The sequence below is a fragment of the Geospiza fortis genome, unplaced genomic scaffold (assembly GCF_000277835.1).
Source record: "Geospiza fortis unplaced genomic scaffold, GeoFor_1.0 scaffold391, whole genome shotgun sequence".
Classification (NCBI taxonomy): Eukaryota; Metazoa; Chordata; class Aves; order Passeriformes; family Thraupidae; genus Geospiza; species Geospiza fortis.
This window is the reverse complement of record NW_005054472.1, coordinates 957,921-973,383: the sequence shown is the minus strand read 5'-3', so window position 1 is coordinate 973,383 and position 15,463 is coordinate 957,921. Positions and strand designations below refer to the sequence as shown.

The window sequence follows — 15,463 nt, the reverse complement described above, 5'->3', positions numbered from 1 at the left end:
AGGCGCGGGGGGTCCCGCGGGTGCTGCAGCTTCGAGTGCTTGTACAGGATCCCCAGCAGCGGCTCCTGCAGCTCCTCCACATGGCGCTTGTCCCTCAGCAGCGGGCGGTCTGCGGGAGAGCGGCGGCACGGAGAGAGCGGTGAGCGGGGTGCTCCGGGCGCCGCCGCCCCTCTGGGTCCAGTCGGCGACGCCGCCCCTGAGGGGACAAATGGGAGCTCCCCGGGGCAAGTGACAGCTCGCTGTTGTCATCTTCCCAGCTTACCTGAAAAGAACACTGTTGTTGCTACGAGCAGAGCGTATTCGGTCTCGGTCACTTTGAGTTCCCCCATGGTTCTGTAGAAGTAGAATAGGGCGGTGATGAACTCCTCAGTTATGCCTTGAAAATGAAAAAAAACCATCAATTTTTGGTTAAAAACCAAAAAAACCAAACAAACAAAAAAAAAAAACAAAAAAAACCCACCAAAAACCACCAACCCCCCACCAAAAACAAACAAATAAACAAACCCAACAAAAATAAAAACCAACAAACAAACAAACCCAACCAAAAAAAAAACCAACAAACAAACAAAAGCACAAACGTGCAGAATAATGAGGATGTTATTTCAGTGCAGAAACAGTTGCAAATCATTGCTTGAAGGGTGCGAGGTAACCCTCCCTGGATCCATCTGGGCTCCCCAGGACAAGGGACATGGAGCTCCTGGAGCAGATCCAGCCGAGGCTGTGGAGCTCGTGAGGGGACTGGGACATCTCCCTTACGAGGAAATGGTGAATGGTTGGACTCTGTGATCTTAGAGGTTTTTTCCAAGCTAAGTGATTCCATGATTCTGTGAAAGGCTGAGGGAGCTGGGGCTGCTCAGCCTCGAGAGGAGCCCCAGCTGAGAGGGGCCCTCATTCCTGGGTGTCCCTGTCTGCAGGGAGAGCAGGGACCAGCAATGGCACCAGAGGAACGGGCAGGAACTGATGCTCAGGAAGTTCCACCTGAACATGAGGAAAAACTTCTTTCCTGTGAGAGAGCAGATTGCCCAGAGAGAATGTGGAGTCTCCCTAATTGGAAATATTCCAGACCCATCTGGACATGAGCTGGTGCCATGTGCTCTGGGATGACCCTGCTGGAGCTGGGAGGTGGCACCAGGTGACTGTGATCCCTTCCAACCTCACCCATTCCCTGATTCTCTGATTCTGGGAATCTTTTAAGGCTTGGGGCTGTTCTATTGCATGAAATAGTTAACTAACTTTGTGAAAACAAGGTTAATTGCTAAAATAATAACAGAAGTTGTATGGCAGTTGTACTGTGGAGCTTTGAATGTGTATATTACTCAAGGGATACAAGTAAGCATGAACACACCTCTTCCTGCCATGAGGATGTAATGCCAGTGTGTAGTACCTGAGGAGGTAATGCCAGAGCAGCTCAAGGGAGAGGGAGAGGAGAAGGAATGAGAGAAGAGAGGAAGAAGAGAGGCAAGGAGATGGAACAGTGGCCATAGGGACAGTGTAGCTCAGTGTAAGAGAAGTAGGGCCAGTAAAGCAAAAAATTCACAATGTTTAGATTCTGAGACCTCCATTACCTGTGGTAGTAGTAGAAGTTGGCCTCTCTTTATTATGACACATTTCCATGGAATAAATATTGTTTTTATCAAGGTTTTGAACATGACAACATGGCCCGTGATCAGAAAGTCTTACATGACCTGGAACAAGGCAGATGACAGTTCCCAGTCAAGCTGAAAGCGATCTTAAATATTTGTCTATATCATTGCTGAAAATGTGGGAATTTTTCCCGGACCCACAAAGGTATAAAATCCTTTTTGGCATCTGGATCCAAGTTCTTTTTTATTGGTCAAGGTCTCTTGTGTTAAATTTGACACAATGTATAATATGTAATTAATACAGCTGATATCATCTACTCACCCCACAATGATGCAAGTCAAGTATTTCAGACCTACTTTCACTGGTTGATGGCTGGCACTCGCTCATTCTTTGGTTGTAGATTTGGGCTGATCTCAAGAACATTGCCTCCACTGTGGACCCTTTCAGCAGAGCAATCTGGTCCTCACTGGCTAAACTTTCAAACCCTGCAGAGAAAGGTGCATGTTCAGATCAGGGAAGGCTGGGGCTGCCTTTAAGCCCCCAACATCATGTGAAAAATATGATTTTTTAAAAATAAATATCTTTACTGGAAAGGGGGAGCCATAGTTAAATGATGCATGTGCCAAAGACTTGGGATCTTTCTTGCTAGTCTGCAGGTTAGACAATTAAAAAGGGGCAAAAAAAAAAAAAAGGAGGGGGCAGTTTTCAGTGTTAAAAGATTCACAAGAAGATACAAGTAAAAAATTTGGAACTAAGCAAGGGGTTATCAAAACATTCTTCCTAGTACCTGATAAATATAGGCCCAACACCTGGTAAATTTGCTGCATTGTTTAGTGACTCTGGAGACTCCATTAATTGTTACATTATTTTCTTTTTAGAAATTGTGTTCATCTTTTGACAAGCTCATTGTCTGCACGTGTAATTCAAGAGCAAAGGAACTCCGGTGATTTTTTTTCTTAAACCTGATCAAAGCAGGATATGGAACACAAGCAAACAGACAGCTCACCCCTTCCTTCAGCTGTGCCCCACAGAGATGCTAAATTACATCAAATACCTGCTTTAGATATGGTGATTGACCTTTGTCAATGAGTTTTACAAAGAAAAGTTATCATCCTGCAATACAACAACCCTCCCTGTCAAATGTTACTTTGTCAACTTTACACTGAAATGGAGTGAATTTAATTGCATGTTTCCTTGTTCTTTGTGAAAGGAAAATATGAATAAGAACACCTGGTTAGTCCCTTCTGTGCTGCCTTTTCCTTTGAAGGAACATCTGGTTTTTCCTTTGGTGACTATGATAAATTCTAGACTCAACTGGATTTCAGAGAATGTGGTGAGATAATAATTCCCTCAAGGTGGTATTTTGAGGTCCATATGCTTCCAGAAAATGTCTCTACTCCATGTCAGAAATGGGAAAGAAATCTAATCATAGCAAAGTTTTGAACTGAAAGCTTCTAGGTTGTCCTCATGACACATTAGAAGTACAAATAATCAGTTTAAAGCCTTTTCTTAAAGCCTGTCTTTTTCTCTGGTTCATGTCATCAGTTTGATTTGGTTCCTCTAATGTTCCCCAAAGGAAGGAACTCACCTGGGAGTCTTTTTGTGAAATCCACCAACACCTGGACATGGACAACAGCTGTCTCAGACAGGTGGAGGAAACTTTCCTCAGGGCTTGCAGTTTCCTGTAGCTGCAAAAAGAGCATTTGCACATTGGATATAGCCAAAATACACAACAGCAGTGACTCAGCAGTGCAGGCTGGGGGTGCTGGATACCTACAAACTTCTTGGCTTCCTCAAGGGGAATTGTGTATTTTTGGTGTGCTGCTACAATGTGGTCAAGAAGCTGATGTTCTCCTGGAGTAAGTTCCATCTTTTCAGAAATCTGCTAAAAAAATAAACCAATCAAATCATAATGACTTGGAGTAAGAATAAGTGATAAAAAGAGATATTTTAAATAGAAAAATATCCCACTTTTCCAGATCTTGTTGTAGATGATACTTGCTTACTATTCAGTCCCTCATCTTCCAGCTTTATGTTGCAAAGGAAACTGCTCTTCTGCTTGAAATTCTTCCTGAGTCGCTTTGACTTGCACTGGACTTCAGTCAGCAAACCTGTGAGGTGTGAAGTGGCCATTTTCAATTAATTACAGTCTGAGGTCATCACTTTTATTAGAGATAACTCAGTCTTGCATCCCAGAAGCTGTCACATATAATGGACTGTGTTTCCTAGAGAATGTGGCCTTGTTGCTTATCAGGTGAGCTGATGTTCAGTAGCCACCAAAGGCCTGAGGGTCTGCAGGCACCTTTGTCCTTGTGGCTCTGTGACATACAGGCATCAGAATTTTTTACCAAGCCCACCATGACATTTTTATTTAAATTTTTTCCCTCAAACCTTAAAGCTCCTCTGATCTGCTCATTGCTGTCCTGACAAGACTGGGGATATTCAGCCTATCTTGCTAGTACTTCCGTTTTTTCTGGTACTGTCTTTGAACAGCTCTCTTAAGGTGAAGGGATACTTCCCAAGCATTGCTGGCTTCTGCACACCAAGATGCTACAGGTACCACCATCCCCAAAATTAATTTTCACAGAATCACAAGGTTGGAAGAGACCTTCCAGATCATTGAGTCCAACCTGTTCCCTAACACCCAACTAAACCCTGGCACCCAGTGCCACATCCAGGCTTTGTTAAACACTCCCAGGGATGGTGACTCCACCACCTCCCCGGGAAGAGCATTCCAGAACTTTATCACCCTTTCGGTGAAAAACTTTTTCCTAATATCCAACCTGCCACAGACATATTTTATGAAAAATCCTTTCGTTAGAATTTTTTCTCCTGAGAAGCTGAGAGGCCTCAGAAATGAAATGTGGACAATAATTATCTGCTGCTGTGGAATGCAACAGGTGCATCTTTGATTGGTCTCATGTGGTTGATTTTTAATTAATGGCCAATCACAGTCCGGCTGTCTCGGACTCTCTGGTCAGTCACAAGATTTTATTATCATTCATTTCTTTCCTTTCTAGCTTTCTGATGAAATCCTTTCTTCTATTCTTTTAGTATGGTTTTAATATATAATATAATATCATATCATATCAGCCTTCTGAAACATGGAGTCAAGATTCTCATCTCTTCCGTCGTCCTGGGACCCCGGCAAACACCACCACACCAACCTAAATTTCCCTTGGTGCAACTTGAGGCTGTGTCCCCTGGTTCTGTCAGTTCCTGGAGACAGAGCCCAGCCCACCTGAGCACAGCCACCTTTCAGGAGCTGTAGAGAGTGACAAGGTCACCCCTGAGTCTCCTTTTCTCCAGTCTAAACACCCCCAGCTTTTTCTACATTTTCCTCCAGCCAAACAAAGCTTAGACCAATATCCTCAGGAAGAGACTGACTTTGGAGAAGGTTTTATCTGCATGATTAGTCACGAATCCAGCAGGAAGGAGCACTCACACTCTGCCAGCATTCCCACAGCTCTGCACTTCTTGAGGCGGCACTCCTGGCACTTCCTCCTCATGTACATGTCCATCTCGCAGTGCCCCCCGCTCTTGCAGCGGTACACCGCCTTCTTGGTGATGCTGCGCCGGAAGAAGCCTGGCAACGAGCACCAGCTTGTGAAAAACACATTTACTTTCTTGGGAAAATGTAAAAAGTTTTAAAAGGACAATAGGAGACAAGGACCATAGGCTGGGTGCATCTTGGCACTCAGTTAAGACTACACTGTTACTTTTGGGGATATCTCTTAAATACCTTTTCTCTTACATCAGCCTGTTGCATATTTATAGACTCTTATGTATATCTATAAACTAGTTTCCATTTTTCAGGAACCATTTTACGTGGCTTCTCTTTGGGTCTGCTTTTTTAGAGCATGTGTGTTTTTTGGCTGTGGTTTTGGCTCTTTCTCTTTATCACGTCCAGTTTGGGCCTTGGTCCACACTGTCTTCAGATGGTGAGTGCTGACAGTTGGCAGATCTGTACAGGTGTCTTTATCTTATGTTCATTGGATGTTATCTTATTCAAGTAGGCATTTTAACACAAGTATATAGCTATTGTAATATATATTACAAGCTATGTATATATAGCATAAGCTATTATAATATAGCTTATATTAGCTATTTCACTACTAAGTCTAAGCTTAATTAACAACAGAAATAAAAACTGTATCTTTATAGCAAAGTTACTTTAACATCACACATATAAAATCCATTTTAATGTTTGTGAAAAGGCAATTTTGTAATACGTATCTCTAACACAGTGATGGCTGGAGCAATCAAAGGAGCTTTATCTCACAAGGATTTAAAAGTGTCCTCTGGGTTTGAATCGTGGGGTTTTTTAAATGGAAAAGTTACCTTGATTTTAAATCTGCTTTTTAAAAATATAGTTATGTCTGGTTCTTTCTGACTGATATTAATTGACATTTTCCATACATGGAATCATAGAATATGCTGATTTGGAAGGGACCCACGAAGATCACCAAGTCCATCCCCTGACCCTGCACAGACACCCCAAACCCCACCCTGTGCATCACTGAGAGCAGTGTTCAAATGCTCCTGGAGCTCTGGCAGGCTCAGGGCAGTGCTGGGCACCCTTGGGGGCAGCCTGGGCAGTGCTCAACACCCTTGGGGGAAGAAACTTCCCTGAGATCCAACCTAAACTCCCCTGACACAGCTCCAGCCCTTCCCTCAAGTCCTGTGCCTGCTCACAGAGAGCAGAGATCAGAGCTGCCCCTCATGACACAGCTCCCATATCAACTAGTTAAAATGTCATTAGCAAGTAATTACTGCTTGCTTTTATTCAATTATAATAATAAGTGAAATTAATAAGACTGAAATAAATCTCTAAGAAATGTTAATGAAAAAAGCAGCACCTTGTTACACTGACACTACTCTAACGAGTCATCAATGCAAACATGAGATGCTTAAAGTGCTCATATTAAATAAAGACTGTGAAAATATTTCTTCAAAGAACGTTATAAAATCGTGAATTTGGAGTGAGCTTGTTAGATGGGGGGGTTCATTAGATAAATGAAAAGCCACTGTGGTAACACCAGCTCAAATCTGCGTGGAAGGTTGCACGGATGCCCCGCGCCCCCGCTCACCTTTGCAGCCCTCGCAGGTCAGCGCGTTGTAGTGGTACCCCGAGGCTTTGTCCCCGCACACCACGCACAGCTCCTCCTGCCCCTTCAGCCTCACCGCCTGGTTTAACCGGGGCCTCCTGAGCCCCTGGAACCCCCCATCCTCCCCGTGGGGAGCCGGGAAGGGGCCCTTGCTGAGCTCGCAGCTGCTGCCCACGCAGGGCCCGTCGCCGTACGGGGGCTCCAGGCTGTAGGAGCCGTACGGGGCCGGGCCGGGCTGGGGCTGCAGCGCTGGCACCGGCACTGCCGAGTACTGGCAGTACGGGGCAGCCTGGAAATCCGCCTCCTGCAGCTGGTAGTTGATGTGCTCCGGTAAAACATCTGTTCCGGGGGAAATGGAAAGGGCAGTGAAAACCTGGAGAATATCTCAATATCAGCTGCTCCAAAGTTTGAAAATGTGTAGCTATGACACTTTCTGAAAAATCCCTTCCTTAAGATTTTTTCTCCTGAGAAGCTGAGAGGTCTCAGGAACAAAATATAAACAATGGTTATCTGCTGCTGTGGAATACAACAGGTGCATCTGTAATTGGTCTCATGTGGTTGTTTCTAATTAATGGCCAATCACAGTCAGCTGACTCAGACTCTGTCCGAGACACAAGCCTTCATTATAATTCTTTCTTTTTCTATTCTTAGCTAGCCTTCTGATGAAATCCTTTCTTCTATTCTTTTAGTATAGTTTTAATGTGATATATATAATAAAATAATAAATCAAGCCTTCTGAAACATGGAGTCAGATCCTCGTCTCTTCCCTCATCCTAAGACTCCTGCGAACACTGCCACGAAAATGTTTTATAGATTTAGTAGCATAAATATTAGAAGAACACGTTTTCAGAGGGACAATCTGACATATTCTATTTAAATTTAAACCTGTAATGTTCTTAAGTGAAATCTGAAATGTAGCAAAAATGACTCAGTAACAGTTTGGGCAATATCATGTGGATTAGTGTTAGTAGAAAATTGAATATCACTTGCCAACTGATGGCACAGTTGCCTTCAGATCTTACACTTGTTTTTATTAATTGTCCACACTACAGTCAAACATGTTCCACAAGTGAATTTCTTAATGAATAAAGTGTTTGTTACTGATACATATCTCAGGCATCATTTTGAAAATGTTGCATAAGGGTCTGAGAAAAATTGTGTAGAAATCAGAGAGTACTAATAATTACTGTGACAGGGGCCTTAAAGTTGAACTTCAGAGGAGTAAAAGGAAGAGACTTGTTTTATTTAGTATTTTCCCACACATGTCTTTGCAGTTATGGGATTTAGTTTAGTAAAATGTAGGTACAGAATTACAAAGAGAGTTTCTTCCTGCCTTTCTGTCTGTTGAGTTTCAATTTTATCCAGCCTCCCTTAAATACACACAGCTATACCAAAGAAAGCCTGTGCAACATGCATCATGTTTCATTCTTCCTTTGGGATTATTAAAATCTCTATAAAAACAAATTGGAAAGATTTTTTAAAACAGATTTTTTTTTCCTTTTAGTGGGCTTTGGGTCCTGCTTTTAGTCTTCCAGAATCAAATTAGTTATTGCAATTATAGTTCCATAAGATACAGAACAGGCCTTATCTATTGATAATGTATCTGGAATACAGTAATAAAACTTGTGTCTTTTCCATGCAGGTCAAAGGGAGACAGCACTGGGGATGTTTCTATGGAATGTTCAGTCAGAATAATCCCATTGTGCTCAAAAATCTGCATGAGCACACAGTAATATATTTCCATACACTTTCAGTAGGAGCTTGGTAAGAGCTTTCAAGTGCATTAAAGAGAAATTAAAATTAATTAAACAAAAAATAATTCTGCAGGAGTTCATTTTGCTGCATTTCCAGAGTACAACACTTGCTTTGCTCACCGTAGTACTGGATGGGCTCGGGCAGGCCGTACCCGTCAGGGACGGTGACAAAGGTGTTGGCCATGCTCTGCTCCCAGCTGCACTGCTTCATCCACTCTGCTGTGAGAGCAGCCTTTAAACAGCAACCTGGGGAAAGGGGAAAAGAAGAGAAACATCCCATGGGAAAGAATTGCTGGGTAGGTTAGACACAGAACCAGAAAACTCCAAAATATGGCAGAGTTTTCAGGTCATAAGAAAATCAGATGTCTGTGTGAAGTCACATAACACCCTCAATGAGACTACAAAATGTTTGAGTGTCCTGATATTACAGATTCAGGGTAGAATTCTTTCCTAAGTTTCCAAGTTATAATTAGAAATGTTTTGTTCTGAGTTTTACACAAAACCATGTGGGGGAATTGGACTGGTAAATTCTCCAATTCAGAGAAAGTTAAAAGGAATTTAACGGATAGAATAAACTTGCTTTGGGCATGAATTGGAGCATTTGCTCTGGTGTATATGTGGGGCTGTCCTGTTTGTGCACAAAGATGGGCTTTTAATGAGTTTATTTAATTCATGTTTTGTCAGAGGTGAAGTAAGGGAAATAGCAAGGAAAGGCCAGCATGGAATGTCTGTTCTTCATCATGTAAGTACTCATTTATGCAGTAAAACTCAACTTTGCCTTGCTTAAGCACTGCCTTAACTACACTTCCTGTGTTCCTTTAACAGTGTCGTTTTCAGTGAAGACCAAAATATTGATTTCTATAGGATGTGCTGCCTCTAAAGAGCTTTCCACTGCCCCTTGGTTGTTGAATGAGCCTGGGCTCCTGGCTGGATTCACTGACATTCCCAATTACAAAGTGCACTGAGAGCTCACAGTGACATGGTGAGAAGTGCTGCTGTGCTTGTAGTTCAACACTTACCTCACTTTTCAGTAATTGGACTTATAAATTCAAATTTAGAGAAATTCTGGAAGTGTGTGCTCTAAAAACTCTTAAAAGAGTTTTAGGGGAAAAAGAAAAAAGTCTGTATGGACAGTGGCATGAGCTGGGTTTGAGTTTATACACCTACAGCAAACCTCTGGGGTTGCTTAGAATTGAGAGCTAACAGAGCATCCATTAGAGGAGTAAGCAGGAATATTTTCCTTGCTCCCTTGTCCCTCTGCATGAGTGGGATGTGGGCACAGTTAAACCTTTGCTGAGCCTCATGCCCACTGAGCAAAGGCTGTAAGAGACAATTTGCCCATGAACCACTCACAAGCTTTCCCTGAGCAGACAAGAAGGATAGAAAAGATGAAAAAGGCATGGAAGGATTTGGAAAATACAGCAAATCCAACTCCTTCGATGGGATTATCTGCAGAATTTACAGCAAGTTGGGTTTAAAGACCATCCCTGAAGGAAGGGATTTGTGCTATACCTGGACCTTGCTGGGGCTGAGACAATGAATGAATCACCCCAGGGAATCTGAAGTCCTGACTGGTAAAACACACATGCCTTCCCCAGACTGCACAGAGCTTGGGGCTGACCACTTTCACTTTGTGTTGTCAGCAGAAGGTGAAAGGATGCAGTGAGGCTGGAATGCTGGGGGTTTGTTATCTCTGCTAGTAAATATTTGTTTGAGAGCAAAATAAGTCACTGAATCATGAGGTCTTATCAGTTAGATCAATTTGGCCTGGGCAAAGTCTACATTTTTTCCCAAAAATGTGTGTTTGCTGAAGAAATGTGTTTCTGAATTCCAGTGGTTTCTTTAAATAAAAGTAATAATTTAAGAGTAAAAATAGATTAAAAAAATTACACTGATCCAGTCTAATAAAAGCAGTATATTGGGAGTATGAAGTACCAAATGTAAGGTCATTGATTGCTTAAACATTCTAAAACTTGGAAGCAGATTTTCCTTAGGCAAAGTTTGCTCAGCTTAGGTGTTGTATGAGAAAGGATTTGGCCCTTCTAATAACAGTAACCAGTTGCACCTAAAAAATTTCCAGTTTAGACTGAGACTTTGTAAGCTGAAATCTTAAATTAAGAGAATTAAGAGGATGTTAGAGCAGTGGGAATAGTAAATCCAGCGGTTGTCTGAGGAATGCTCTACTGTCTTAGAATGAGACGTGCATAAACATATAGAGTTTCATTTTCTGACATTTGAGAATTTAGTGTTGACAAGCTTGTTCTGATCAAACAAAGCATTGGGGTTTTTGAAGCAAAAAAGAAAAAAAAGAGAAGAGAATAAGATATGTAAGGAAGGAACCTCATTTCCTAGGTCAGGCAAGTTTTGATTATTTATGAGTGACTGTGAGAGTCGTTTTTTCCAACCTTTGCCTCCCCCCTGGTGAGTGAGGCAGCAGCAGGGAGGCCTCCAATAAACTGCAGCAGTTCCTGGGATTCCATGATCCATGTGCTGATTTCCCCAAGGCTCTGTGGCCATCCCAAACCCCTCACACCTCATGGGACACTTCCCCAGCCCACACAAACTCAGTAACCTTATCCAGGTAAGGGAATTCTGCACGTGCCCAGCATGGTGAAGCTCCTGACAGCAGGTACCAGACATGCCCAGGTGTAATGTCCAAAACAGTAACTGGAACAAAGCTGAAGTAAGGATAGAGCAACGGGTTTGGGTGCTTGGGGCAGTTGAAGCCATGCCATTCCCAAAACAAAATGTTTTGTGTCCTTTTTTCTCTTTTCTGTGTATTCCCAATATAACTACATGTTTGTGCATGAGCGCTTTAAAAGGAAGGAAAAATCTTAATGTGTTCCCAGAGAGGATGCATAAAGGTCTTTAGCCTAAAAAGTGGAAATAACTGGGAACAAAAGATGAATTTTTTAATCATTTCTTTTGTAGCATCCCAAGCAGTAACACACTTAGAGTGGGAGCCTTGAGCCCTGAGTCACACAGACTGAGCTGACAGAAAATGTCACCTGTGTAAAGCACACACTGTTCCTGCTTCTCCTTCTGCTACTGGGCCAAATCCTTTCTCATTTCCACATGAGAAGTCCTGAGCAGGTGAGGAGAATGGTGTTTTTTGGAACAGGTGACCTACACTCAAGGTGGCTTAAGCACGTTTGAAAATGTTGTTCCTTTACAGGCTTAGTTTTGTCAGTGCTCATCTTCTGAACTACAAACGTTCAGTATAAACCAGAATGTGCTGCTTCAAGGGCTTGGTTACCCATCTCATGCAGAAATTTAGTTCTTAGTGCCAACTGAAAAACTTGACAATTTATCAAAAATGGGATCCACTAAAAAAAAAAAAAAGCCAGTGATTGATAAAAGTAAAGTAGAACCATAAATAGAATGTACATGTCCAGACTAGAATCTGAACTGTACATCTATTTATTTCTATTTATGGTGAAAGATGTGGGGTTTATCATTTTTATTGCTATAAAACCCCATATCATAAAGCAACATATCATCAACTTATCAAATTTATTGGGATACAAAACATCCTTCATGGAGCAGGGCTACAGGGAGCCCTTTCAGAGGTCGGTACTGACAGTGCTTTAGCTGCTATCGTAAATATTTTGACAGTTGAGTCATGGGGAAATTTCTTGTTTACAGGGAATTTTAGGAACTCGAGCTGAAGGTCTTCACCATCTATTTAGCACACCTTGGGGCACGTTAGTGGTCACGTAGTGGAGCTCAGAGCACGTTTCAGGCTCAGGTTTAATCACTGTACTTTGCTTGCAGCTGGAAAGCAAAGCTTATATTTTTTTAATTTGTCAAATTTTAAACAGAAAACTAAAAGAGAAAAAAGTAACTGAGCATAATCAGTGCCAAGTAGATGTGATGCCAGCTAATCTATTCAATTTCACTCAAGCAATTCTGTAATCACTGCTTAATTACAAAATGATTTTTCAGGGGAAATTGTGGGATCACTCGATTGATCCTGTATGCAGCTTACACACTTATTAAAGATTTTTCTGTTCCTCCTGGTTTTAATGTACCAAGAAGCTCCCCAAAGCTGCTCTTTGAAGAAATTCCACTTTTCTTCTTATTAAATGTGTTCCTTCCTGGTCATTATATTCCATATAATAACCATAATAGGAACGTCTTATATTCTTTTATATATATACTTATTATATTCCACATAATAACAATAATAGGAACTTATTATATTTTTTCTAGATATACTTATTATATTCCATATAATAACCATAATAGGAACTTGGCTTATTTCACCAATGGACTGCATTGCAATTATCTTGAAATTTTCCTTTGGAATTGTTAATCCATGAATAATTATTTCAAAAGCATAATTTTTATACATTCTAAAATAAGAAATTAGAGGTTGTTTGAAACTCACATTTTTCTGGGTACTTTTGGGAATGGAAACAGATAAATGACTTTAAAAGTTGTTTTTCTTCACTCTCTGTGTCAAATGAAGTATTGTTGGAACAAACCCTTGGCAGTAGAATACCAGATTTAAAAGTGCATGCTTGCTGTTTTCATTGAGTCAGATGTTTAAAAAGAAAGAAAAAAGGAGGTAAAGAAGAAAAAAGCCCAGCACCTGGAATATTTTCACATGGCAAACTGATGTACGGCTTGAGCAGCAATTTCTACCTCAGAGCATGCAGAGAAGGGAGTGAAATACTCACGGTGGCTGCAGGGAGCTCCTCTCCCGGCACGGCTCCTCTCCCAGCTCTGCTGCAGCTGGAGCCCACAGGCCTTTGCCTTTCCCTATTTATCAGTTTGTGTGCACAGCCCGGGCTCCAGACACTCGGCAGAGCCACGCCGCGGCTCCGAGACACCAACTTCCCACACAGCTCCTCTGGGGTCGGAGCAAGGACAGCTGCAAACCCACATAAATCACAGCACAACTGGGTCATCAGGGACAGAGGCCATGGGGACCCTCACGTCACTGCTTCCCAGAGTCCTGCCTGCCCAGCACTCACATTCTGCTTTCCTGCTAGAATTCAAAATTCTCCCTTTTTGGTTCCTTCTGAGTGCCCACCCAGCATTCAGATTCTGCTGTCTTGCTAGAATTCAAAATTTTCCCATTTTGGTTGCTTCACATTGACATCTTGGGGTGGTGAAGGAAAATGTTCAATTCCCAAGCAGGGAAAATATTGCAGTAGTATTATTTGGAGATTTTTACATGACATAATAATTTAATTTGGAAAGGCTGGATGGGGCCAGGACCTCCAAACACCAAACACTTACCTTGTTCTCTGTGTTCTGATCCAGAAACTCCTCTGGCTCACTCTCAGTTCATTGGCAACCTCAGTGAACTTAAGTTCATGTTGCCATTAACTCAGCAAAATTTCATTCTTAACCCCCTATTTCCTTTATTAGTAATTCCTAATAAATTAATATTGCAATTTGGTGTTTTCATTGTTTCTTAGGTAGATGTGACCTTTTGGATAGGGAATTTTCTTGTTAGGTATCATGTTGTTCCATTGCTCCCAGCAGGCTGCAGATCTCACTCCAAGAGGAGCTCACCTGCCTTCTGTGTAAGATCAGTTCTCCATTTACCTCAGGAAAAACTGCTTCTGTTGGGTACTGCATGGAATTAGATGGGAAAAAGGAAATATAGTTTTCTTGTGGGGTAACTTACAGCAAAGTCACTTAAAATACTCTTTTGGGACAGCAGGGTTTCATGGATAAAGGGTCACCACCCTTCAAAGGTGACCCATTTCTGTTCCATGGGCGCCAGAGAAGAGCTGCCCTAAGGCTGCTTATTTCCATGTGCCATTTATGACTCTGTGGAGTGGAATGGTTGAGTCTTTCAAGAAACAAACAGCATTGACTAATAAATGTTATTTGAGCATGTTCTGGGGATTTCTAAGTTTTCAGATGTCCTGCATTGATCACGTGTGTTGATGGGAAGCTGCAACACAGTGATTGTGCAGCAGAAATGAACATAATGATGTTCTAAGCTCAATTATGCTCAGCACTTGTCTTTCTGGTAAATGCAGCCTCATACAGAAACTTGTCAATTTGTCAAAAAAACATCAATAGCAAAACTGAAGGTTTTAGAATTGATATAACAAATATTTTTTTCACAGAAGTATCTCTTTCACAATATCCCATTGACTTTTTCATCCAGCCTTTCTCATGAAAATTGGAAAAACAAGCAGAGGTTTGTGAAATACTGTGGTTAGCTTTTAAATGCTACTGACTTTTATTTTTAGCATTTTTTTCTGATAGAAGGCACCTTACTGATAAGCTGTTCAAATTAGCCGTAGGATGTAGATATTTAGAGCCTCTTGACTTCAGGGGACATAACCCTGAAGCCCAGGTTTTTAGAAGGCATCAAATCTCCATTCTATTCAGTTTATAAAGCCTGCTGGATTCAGGGTAAATTCAGTTTCTAAAATCAGTATATAAATAAGTTTATAAAATAACTATATAAAAGTTGTAGTAGAAATGAATTGCTGTAATTAAGTATTAGCCCAAGGTTAATTAACTCCCACACTGTAGTAATGAAGTTCTTTTGCATAATCGTGAAGTGATTCAGACCAGGTGACTGGCCAAATACATATATTTATGTAAATACAGATATTTACATTATTTTAATAAATCACTGCTCCTATTCAAAGCTTAGCATGACAAAAATGGGAGACTTGAGGGCACACTTGAGTCACCTAAAATACTGCTGCAAAGAAGAGGAAAATAAACTCTTTTCCATGCTTGTAAATAATCAAAACCCAGAAAGGTTATTTAGGAGTAAGGGAGATTTAAATTACAAACTAGAGAAAGCAATTACTGTGGTAAAAATAGCACTGGGGCAAGTTCCTTGTACAATCTTCTCCACTGGCTGTTTTGAAGATCAGTTTGGGCAGCCAGATTGAACTCAAGAAATGTTTTCTCTGAGTTGCTTTGGTTTGTAAAGAGGACTTTTTGGAAAGGACTTTGGAAAGCTCTCTTCCAGCTCTGTTTTTTGTTATTTTTCTATACATACATCAATTCTGTAAAACACTGCTGAAGTCT

At 41.4% G+C, this 15,463-nt stretch overlaps 1 protein-coding gene across 1 annotated transcript; it reads right to left on the bottom strand.

The window, feature by feature from the left end:
* Window positions 1–245: 245 nt before the first annotated feature.
* On the bottom strand, window positions 246–8,657 carry LOC102031744 (bile acid receptor-like). Its single transcript, XM_014309965.1, has 9 exons — window positions 8,567–8,657; window positions 6,675–7,031; window positions 5,030–5,170; window positions 3,556–3,695; window positions 3,362–3,466; window positions 3,173–3,272; window positions 1,941–2,069; window positions 1,566–1,685; window positions 246–376 (listed from the first exon to the last, which is right to left on the bottom strand). The coding sequence occupies exons 1-9, from the start codon at window positions 8,655–8,657 to the stop codon at window positions 246–248; spliced, it is 1,314 nt and encodes a 437-aa protein (XP_014165440.1).
* Window positions 8,658–15,463: the final 6,806 nt, after the last annotated feature.

Bases quoted from the DNA above. Each gene is read 5' to 3' on its own strand.
- LOC102031744 (XM_014309965.1), bottom strand. From the start codon at position 8,657: ATGAAGCAGTGCAGCTGGGAGCAGAGCATGGCCAACACCTTTGTCACC. The intron at 3,696-5,029 runs GTGAGTGCTCCT...CACACCTCACAG, and splicing joins TGTGGGAATGCTGGCAGAGT to GTTTGCTGACTGAAGTCCAG. The intron at 3,467-3,555 runs GTGGGATATTTT...TTTTTTTAGCAG, and splicing joins CTACAACAAGATCTGGAAAA to ATTTCTGAAAAGATGGAACT.